This window comes from Coniophora puteana (assembly GCF_000271625.1).
Source record: "Coniophora puteana RWD-64-598 SS2 unplaced genomic scaffold CONPUscaffold_8, whole genome shotgun sequence".
NCBI classification, from domain to species: Eukaryota; Fungi; Basidiomycota; class Agaricomycetes; order Boletales; family Coniophoraceae; genus Coniophora; species Coniophora puteana.
In genome coordinates, this window is record NW_006913060.1 from 2214081 (window position 1) to 2223768 (window position 9688).

General features: G+C 52.5%; 3 protein-coding genes across 3 annotated transcripts; 1 reads left to right on the forward strand and 2 right to left on the reverse strand.

The window, feature by feature from the left end:
• Nucleotides 1-736: 736 nt before the first annotated feature.
• On the reverse strand, nt 737-2872 carry CONPUDRAFT_155485 (uncharacterized protein; the record flags this gene model as incomplete). Its single annotated transcript, XM_007772195.1, has 8 exons — nt 737-856; nt 911-946; nt 1007-1711; nt 1765-1878; nt 1929-2060; nt 2113-2196; nt 2243-2362; nt 2414-2872. The coding sequence occupies 8 exons, from the start codon at nt 2870-2872 to the stop codon at nt 737-739; spliced, it is 1770 nt and encodes a 589-aa protein (XP_007770385.1).
• Nucleotides 2873-5153: 2281 nt separating this feature from the next.
• On the reverse strand, nt 5154-6504 carry CONPUDRAFT_58644 (uncharacterized protein; the record flags this gene model as incomplete). Its single annotated transcript, XM_007771583.1, has 4 exons — nt 5154-5602; nt 5661-5967; nt 6025-6241; nt 6290-6504. Coding segments are annotated over 4 exons (1188 nt in total), but the record flags the coding sequence as incomplete, so codon positions are not given.
• Nucleotides 6505-8361: 1857 nt separating this feature from the next.
• Nucleotides 8362-9162, forward strand: CONPUDRAFT_155487 (uncharacterized protein; the record flags this gene model as incomplete). The annotated part of the gene is made up of 3 exons (XM_007772196.1): nt 8362-8502; nt 8561-8677; nt 8728-9162. The coding sequence occupies 3 exons, from the start codon at nt 8362-8364 to the stop codon at nt 9160-9162; spliced, it is 693 nt and encodes a 230-aa protein (XP_007770386.1).
• Between the last annotated feature and the right edge of the window lie 526 nt (nt 9163-9688).

Here is a 9688-nt window from a genome sequence, read left to right on the forward strand (position 1 = left end):
GAGACCACAACGGGTATTGGCACTCGTACCGGCGGGATCATGCCTCGTGAGGGTGGAACTGTACCCCGTGGGGGTACTACTCGTCCTCGTCCTCGTGGTTGTGTGATAGAGCCCGCCGGGGATGAACGACCACGTGTAGTCGAGCGAACGTTGTGTGATGCGGCACGCACTGTCGTAGCCCGCATTGACGCTATTGAGGGGTTGTGGCCGCGATTGCTGATGGCGGAGGTCGCCTGAGTGATGCTCCGTTTGTGAGCCCGTTTTGTCGATTCGGGGACCCAGTCACCGCCTACGATCGGGTAGAGTCTCTGGCACGTGTGTTCGCAGTTGCACCAGAACAAGCCGCGATTTCGAAGGTCGTCCTGGGTGAACGTGTGAGCAAAGGCAATTGATGAGACGAGTGAGTATGAGACTTACCGAGCTCGATTCCATGGTCGATTCAAGGTGGATGGGGAGTAGAAACGAAGAGAATAGAACAGAGGGAATGAGGGGGAGGAGATGGGGAGGAAGGAAAGAAAGAAACAGCGCTCGTTGAGCGACGCCGAACACTTAAGTCTCATTGCAGGCTCTATGCAAGAGGCCCGAGCGCTCCGAGTCGGGCGAGGTGGTGGCTTGGGCTATACTCACCTGTGCCCAAACCACCCATTCAAGCTCTTAGTGTAGCCCGACTGTTGCCCGATGAGAGCAAGATGGCATTGGCGTGTAAACAAGATACACGAGGTGGGAAGCGCGTGAGCTACTCGAGGCGTAGAGAAGACCAGAAAGAGATGGTGGTTCTGATCGCAAAGAAGCTGGCTACTCGAAGCCGGCGGCTAGATGCGGGGAACCGAGCTACAATAATCGTGAGAACCACAAGCTACAATAAGCGTGTGAGTGGATTAAGCTGGCTGACTGTAGGCTCGATACTCACGGTGAGACCAGACACGGGCGAAACGCAGTGATTATCCTGGCAACGTGAGAGGTGAGCGATTGCAAGAACAACAATGAACAATACGCACCTCTTCACCTCAGCATCGCGAGCGCGGTCAAGCGTCAAGCCAGGCATTGGGTTCTTCCGGACACGGGATAACGCAAGCCTGCGGAGGTTGCCGAAGGAACTGTCCATGTAGTCCCAGTATTCCCTCATCGTCCATTGGGTCGGGGTGACCTGACCGTCAGCGGCAGTGACCGGGAAAAAGCCGGATGGTGGGACCCGTGGAGTCTCAATGGGCGTGGAGACATGGACATCAGATGCAGAGATGTTGGTGAAGAAGGAATCGTCGCCGTTAACTGCACCGATGGAGTCATTGCCGACGGTGTCGTTGCCGGTGTCATCATCAGGCAAGTCCTCGGGTTCTTCGCCACCGTTCACCTGGTACGGGTAATCGTAGCTGTCCTGGGGCTGGGTTTCCGGAAGGAAGTCCCTATCATCCCCGTTCACTGGCCCGATGGGCTCGTCGGCATCCGTGGGACCAGACACAGGAGGCGCGAGATCCTCAGGGGGGAGGTGACCATCCTCGTCAAGGCCTTGGCCAAGCCCCGAGAGCTGACCATCGCCGCCGGCATCAGCCACGTCGGCACGAACGTCAATGCCAAGCTTATGGCTAATGACGGAGTAGAGATCAGGGTGCAGGAAGGGGGCAATCTGGGCACTGTACAACTGGTCCAAGGAAACTGTCCGGGGCTTGTCGAAGTGACCGATACCAATGAGGAATTGCCGAGTGAAGAAGCGCTAGCGACGGTGGAGTGAGAACGAGTATGCTCAAGAAATACGACATAACTCACAACCGTGGCCCACTTTCGCCAGTGAGAGGAGTCCGTGGGCATGCGCTGCGCGGATGCCGCGAGTCGACTGCACAACTCGATGATGCTCCAGTCTTTGAGGATGGAGTCGATGACCTTGAATGCATAAGTATTTGAGTACGGGCCTTGCACAGCTGGATACGTACAAGGTTTTTGATGGAACCTCGAACCGATCCGCTTGCACTTGAGATGAACCTGTAGAGACTCCGCTGTAGGTGATGGTCATTGAGGACGCTGTCGTCGACGCCGAAGACAGCAGGGTTCCGGCTAATGAATGCCTGTAGGCTAGACTCAGAGGGTGAACATTACTTCAATAAAGAAAACACATACCATTACTTCGTCGGTGAACCTGACGACAAAGGCAGTGAGACTTGAGGACACCAGGGCGGCTGTCAAGCGCACGGTGACCATGCTCTGCAGATACTTGTCAGCAATGATAGCAAGCAGAGTAAATACGTACCCGGTAGTCCTTTGACTGGAGCTTGTTGTCCCACATATGTCTTGTCTTGTCCTCGTTAGACATCGTCGCCGCTTCTTGGTGGGCTCGGATATCAATGAGCATTGGAACTATGTTGCCGAGCTTTCAGACATATGAGCACAAGTGAAATGGCTATTCTTCACAGCCACGTACCTCGACAAACTCATGAAGGACATTCTTGTCAATTTCCAAGGACGCGGCGATGGTGTCGGCCACGGACTTGAAGCGTTTGATATCCTGACCGCTGAGCTGGAGAGTGTTCACGTCGGATTCAGACTCAAAGTCGTCCCTGGTCCTGCGTATCCCAGCAGTGATGGACGGGGGAAGGTTCTCGTTGGAAGAAACACGGCGAGGCTGGCTCAACGGCATGGGTGTTGCAGCGTCAGATGGGTTACGGCGAGCCGACTGGCTGAAGGTCATGGGCAGCGAGCGACTTGCTGATCCCTGAGACACGGGCCTTGGGTGGGAAGTGTGCGCGGGCGTCGTCTGAGAGTTTGAACGATGAATACTGTTCGTTCTGGACGGAGGGCGGGAGGTCGTGTTGCTGCCTGGAGTGGTCCGTCCGGACCCGCTGGATGGGGGAGCTTGGTACTGATAACGACCCAGATACATGGTTGAACCAGAAAGAAAGGGAGGGGAAGAAAGGAAAGAGCGACAAGAGAGCAGAGACAGACGGCGCAAAAAAGAGGAAGGAATGGAAGGAATGGGAGGAGCGGGAGGAGTGGGAGGAATGAGTTTGGGAAAGAAAAGCGACGAAAGAAAAAGAAGAAAACACGCGGTTGTTAAATTTCAACACCGCTGTGGGCCGAGCGAGGCAGCCGAAATTCAACTGCGCAATGTGCCAAGACGCCGTGCACCCTGACAATGCAGCTGGCATATCGCCACCAAATGAAACGCTTAGACGTAATAAAATGGCGTCTGAGTTTGCGTGGATGGGACACGGGCCGATTGCGAATGAAAGGCAGGAGGTTGTGTCGGCAAGGATGGAGGCTGCTGTGATTGCCCAGACCACTGGGGCAGAGCCTGTGGACCTTGGTGCAGCTGGAACTGATACGATGGATGGTATTGAGGTTGAGGGATTAGCGGCTGCTGTTGAAAAGGTGGGGAGATAGGAATCTGCTGGGAGAGCTGTGCAGGATCAGCGACGTTGGACCACGAGGGGACATCATGATACGCCCCGGTGGGACTTGCTTGATTGGACAGATAACCCTGAGTGAAGGATGTGTGATCGCGACGATAGTTCCACGGCTGCGCTGTCGAGATATGCTGTGCTGTCGAGATATGGTGGGACGGAGGGCCCTGTGGGGCCACAAAACCATGAGGAGGTAACATCTATAGGGCTGCAATAAGCTAAAGTTGGATCAAAGAGCAGGGACTTACTGGGTTTTGCGATTGAAGAGGCAGGTTCTCAAACGGCTGTGTGGGCGGTTGCGTGTACGAGAATCGCAGAGATGATGGCCCAGGCATAACGAAAGAGCCACGGGTGAGCTGTGGCTGCCCGGGAACTGCAAAGGGAGGGTGCTGGATACTGGAGCGCGGGGAAAGAGGATGGGAGTCAAAAGAATGAGGAGGGTGGATGACGGGGATATCTGGTATGGCACTAGAATGCTGCGCGGCAGGCTGGCCTGCAGAGACTCGTTTCCTCTGGCGAGGCTTTGGCACCCTTCGTGGGGCCGTCGAGGGCTCGGACAGATGTAACGATGGGGAACGTGGTGCTAAGGACGCGACACTGGGTGTCGCAGACTGCTCGCGATCAATCTGTGTACCACCTGCTGCCTTTTTAGCATCGCGGGCCTTCTTCTTGACCTTGAGCTGCTCAATGGCCTCGGCACGAACTTCATCGACGTGCATGACACGTAAAGGAGTTTCGTGGAGATGAGGAGGCGTCACGTCTTGAATATACCTGTAGTTATGCAAAGAAAACCTGTTGAGCACGTACAAACCGTTTGACTCGTGCTGAATGACGAGTTTACTACGTTGTGTAGCTTCCCGTTCTTGATAGATGGTTTTGGATGATATACCGTTGCACTTGGAATCAGCGCAGTTATGCTGCAGATTGACTGCGCAGATAATATCCTTATGAAATGGCATGAGGTCAATGATACTCGCGCAAATTCAATCACACTTACCGCTGGAGTGACAACCACCTGGCGTTCAATCTCTCGAAGGCGTGGTACATGCAGCAGTGGTTGAAGACTTTCTTCGAAAACCATTAGCTGTACGGCCACATGTTCAACGGAACGTTCGTCTCCCTCAGAAATCAGAATCTCGAGGATTGTCCCGATAGAAAGCTTGCCATCATGGCGGAGGATGACATGATGTCCAATGCCCACGTTGTCGCCTTCCCGAGCGATGAGACTCGCTCCCCGATAAAAAATACTAGCCGAAAGGCTGGCGCCAACCTTTGCACATTTTGAATGACCGGCAGTTATTGAGATAAGTGGACGCTCGAGCTTTCCAGTGCCTTTTAAAACAAGTGTTAGTTGTGTTCCGACCGTCTATTAGTGACGCGTACCTGGCTCTGGCCCTCGAGATTCCAAAGTCCAGTCCATAAGCCCAAGGAGACGGGCCTGCTCGGGGTGATTTCTCAGGTATGGAACGACTGAGCTGCCTGCTCGAAGCCACCGCTTGAGTGGCTCATCGTAGAAGAAACCGCCTGTGGCAAGATGCTTGACCACATCTTGAAGAGCGAAAGCGGCACAACTGTCACGACTCGGGGCCTGTCGATTGCTGAATATGCATGAGAGACGAAATATGTGGTTAAAAGATTCGTATCTCTCTGTCGAGAAAAGAATAGCGGGCCCAAAGCGTCGGATGTAGATAGGAAGATGGATGAGAAAGTGGAACTTTGACTTGCTGATGATAATACTCGGCGCACACTTGCAGGATATGTTCAGGAAATCTTGAATGGATCGTGACAATTCAGCCTGAATTCCAAAGTCAGTGTCATATAATATACACATTGCTCATTGGATGGACTCACGATGTACTTGTCCATGTCGTGAATCTCGGTATGCCAGATGAGAACCACCAACTCTCCAAGGCGTGTCCATGCGTCCAGAACGTCGCCAGAAACCAAGTCATATATTAAAAAGGGCATCACCTGTGCGAGACTCTTGAAGTGCTTCCCGATGAGGCTGCGCCGGTGCCTGACCATGTATTCCGCGTCAACATTGGCAGTGTTGAGTCCCATAGTATCGACCGAGTCCAGCCGTGTCTGGAAAGCGCTGAGGAGTTTTTTTTCATCCAGCGTAGCTACCGTTTGCGCCCACAGATACTTGACTACGCCGAGCAAGACCGTATGGAGGACCTCAGTCGGTGTATCCAAATGAATATTAACACCTTATTATACACGAGTAGTTCTTAGCGATTGTAGTCAAAACATATGGTCATCACTCACCGTCCATTCCAAGCAGAGGATTAATGACTTCCTCCGCGGTCTGGCCTCGAAGAAGCTCCTCTAGCTCTCCCTCGAGTTTTTGTCGAATGTCACTTTCCGAATGTAGTCCACCGGCAGCCGAAGTTCTTGCTCGGAGCTTCTTACCCATCTCGACGACTGCGTTCAAGATTGGTGCTGTTGTCGTGTCGCGAATGCCGGTATCCTGAAGCTTTCGCGAGAGCTTGGATGCGGCACCAGGCTCGATCGCAATTCTGAACTGCTCGAGGACCTCCTCGCGTGTCTCTTCAGGTTTTCGCTCGTTGCCGCTCTGGCATCAAGCATAAGTTCGCGCGAGGGGCACTGTCACAGGATGGGACAAACTCACCGAAAACATTGAGTTGTAACCGTCGTGACTTTCCTTGAATGCTTTGTTACCACCAGCGTGGCATGTCCTGCAGAAATAGTTACAAAGCACTCCGCCCTGACTACATTCCTCGGCCTGCATTGGATTATCGCCTGCAAAAAGGAGTGCATACGGCTCAAGTATGACGTCCTTGTCGTACTTGCAATCCCATGCTCGGACACCAGATGCCGCAGCCTCACTTGAAGTACTGTGAGCACAATGACTCACTGACGATTGTCTGACTCACCTGATGGAATTCCTCATCGCACGCATCAGCTCCATGGGTGCGGCGTTTGGAGAAGACGAGACAAATCGGACGCAGAACTCCTTCTCAAGCATCTGCCGAGGTAAGCTTGCATTTGACATATAGATTGCGTGGTGTTTATTCCACTGTTTCGAGATGTTGCCCGACACGTCGTCCATGAAGACAATGAGCGGGACTGAATAGACCATTTTACCGCCGTATTTGATGCGAGAGGGGTGCTGCTCGAGTGTGGCTCGCAAGCGTGATTCCTCTGCAAGCAAATGAGTGTGTAATGACGCATCATAAACACGTACACGTACCTGTAAGTCCAGTCTTAGTCTTGCCTGAGCGTTCTAACTCGGGCAAAGAGTATGCAAAAGATGAAATAGGGACAATGATGGGCTCAGACGCCACGTCGAAACCCAGCTTGTTCAATCAAATTAGAAACCTCCGCCAGTATTAAGAGACGAATTAGACTCACAGCCGTGTATTGAACTGGAAGGCCGAGAGCTAAAAGTTTCCGTTCGGGCTCACCATCATCAGGTGCGGGAGACCCATAAAAAAATCTAGTCGGGATGAAGTAGTTGCCGCTTGTCAGCTGTAGGAGCTCATTGACAAAATATACTGATGTGTTCCATTGGACAGCGGGAGGAGACGGGCGCTCAGCGAGCATCTTCGTGGCATGAAAAACCTCGGACACGCATTCAGGTTTCTCTTCTGGGTAATCCTGCATAGCATGACGAGTCAAGGGATTGAGTAGTCCTAACTAAGTGTGAACAGCGTCGACAAATAGTACCAGAATACCACTTACCATGGCGATTGCTCTTGAGATGCTGTTGATATAGAGAATATCGCCTGCGGATGTGACTTTCCTTTCGGTGGGATCGCCGACCATCTCCTTGATCCGTTGGTGACTTTTTCGAAGGGAATAGAGCGAGGGAACGTTCAGAGCACCAAGCTCCTTGGCCCAGTTCAATACGGCGGTCTTCTGCGCCGTGGAGTAAGGTACTCGAGGCGAGCTGAACAGTACGGACGTGATGAAATGCTAGAGTCCTTTAGTACAAGTATGAAAGCGCGTGTATGGGGATGAACATACTTCTTTGGATGGCCATGGGAACCATGGATTGTCTGGCGACGTCTGAGGAATACCTTCGCTCTCCTGAGTGCGAAGGTTATCTGCAAATATAGTAAGACGATGCTCATGGCAAGTCAGAGCACTGGTGCGTACCGGGCATCTGAATACCAAAGTCTTGTTCCACATACATCCCGTCGAGATCGTCGTCAACTGCGACTCTTGATGCGTCCTGAAAAGCGAGATCTTGGCGTAGCTTGTCCCAGAGCAGACCGTCGGTATCGAGCTGATTATCGGTGTAGTAGTGAGAGATATTGTCGGCAAGTTTGAAAAGTGGAGCCCCCTCAGGTTCCGGTGGCTCGTTCGTGTCTACATTGCCATGCTCGTCGTGGACACCGCGGACAGACTCACCGGGTGGACCGGTGTCCATTGGCTCAGGGTACTGGTGGACGTCGTCCACATCCATAGGTTCGGTATCCGTGTAATGAACACTGGCAGAATTCCGGCCGATCGTTGAGGTACTCGCAACGTGAGGTTGCAAGTCCAGAGGCAGTGAAGTCGAGGATTTCTGGCGAAGAGCAGCAATGTGTTTCTTGGAGTTGACATGCCTGCTGATACTATGTCTTGCTTGAAGATCTTGTCGGCAGATGTTGCAGTAGGCCTGACGATGACGTCCGGCTGACGGCCGCTCCGTTATGACTTCACAAGGGATAAGCTACACATGTATGACAACTGGGATATCACAATCTTACTGATGTTGTCGATTAACCGAGCGTCCTGCCTTGCCCTGCTCATCTGTGGAACTGTTGAAGGGAACAAAGAGAGTGAACGGGGCGTCTGGAATAACAGCGATATATTCAAGTTACGGACTTAGAGACTCGGAGAGGACGAGGCTGGCATATGCACGAGGCGTGAGCAAGGCAAGTCACGTGAGCTTTGCCTTGTTGCGCGCCGCCGTCTGTTCGTCTTTCTCTTTCACCGCTCTCGTCGCTGAAGGCCCCAGATGGAACTCAGCTCACCTATCAACGCCATCATTTATCCCGATATCTCTGTCAACGGCACCGGGAGTGTCACCATCTGTCCTTTTGAGATCTCCGTGGCGGTGATAGGCGACATTCCCCCTCACCTTGTTCAACAGAAAGTTGTGAGTGTTTCTCCGACGCCATGGACCTGACACGTCACTGAATCTTCATGACAATTAGCCCGTGTCCATTTCAGTCTCCGTTTCTCGAGAGCTCCAGCCATTTACAAACCTGTTCGTGCGGGCTCGCCCAGTCGGGGATGAAGAGGGGGAAGAGCATAGTCCGTCCATGTCACCGGTGAGAATTTGTTGTCTTTCTGCTGTATACTCTCGTTGACCGTGTATCAGCGGTCTCTCCCCCGACCAGAGCTTGACTCACCAGTCGACGCCTACAACCACAGCTCATACTACGATCAAGACATCCCATTTGTACCTCTCCCCTCAGCATTTGACCGCTACAACCCAGCCCACTGGGCTCGACTCTCCGAAAACATCAGTGACTACGTCGTTTCCCTCCAACCTGACAGCGGTATGAGGTCCTGGGGCACCAACATGTATTGGGTTTCGTGGGTTGGGGCGAACGTCAACTTCCCGTTCGGAGAATGGTCAAAGTGGGATGGCGAGATTCCGCTCGAGGGTTCCTTCATTGAGTCATGGCTCGCAGACGCATATGCTCGTGGGTCGAGTCCTGTCGCAGAGGATGCGCTTGACGTTATTTGGTCTGAATTTTTGAGGTATACTTCGCTCTTTGCCAATGGCCCGATCATTTCTACGCTTTTCTGATGACTTATGCTCTTCCTGATGTATACCAAAACCTCATGTACATAAAAGAACGTGTGTAAACCGTTGTCTACGTCTGATAGAATTTGTGTACGTGCTTGCCCAAGAGTGTTTGCGCACTTGAAAAGTCGTTTGCTGTGGTCCGGCACACTTGGGCCTTAACATATATCCCAGCGATATTTGATGCCCACACATGCTGGCGAATAGACCCGAATATTCTCATGATCTGGACCACACCACGTTGCAATATGACATGGTCATATGGAGCCGTCATGACCATCCGATGCATCGACAATGTTACCATTGCATTTCGTCCTCGTCCCTGCGGCAAATCGCTGCCACTTCACGACGAAGTTCACCGAATGTGACAAATGCATTCTTGGCGGATATGCCGATCATGCTCGTCCCACGATACTAAATATGGCTGTCTCCGCAAGCTCGGCACGATGTGTCACCGAAGCGAATCTGGATATGGTAATTATATTCGGTAGCAATGCTAGTTTTCGTTTTCGGCTCGCTTGGCCGTGTA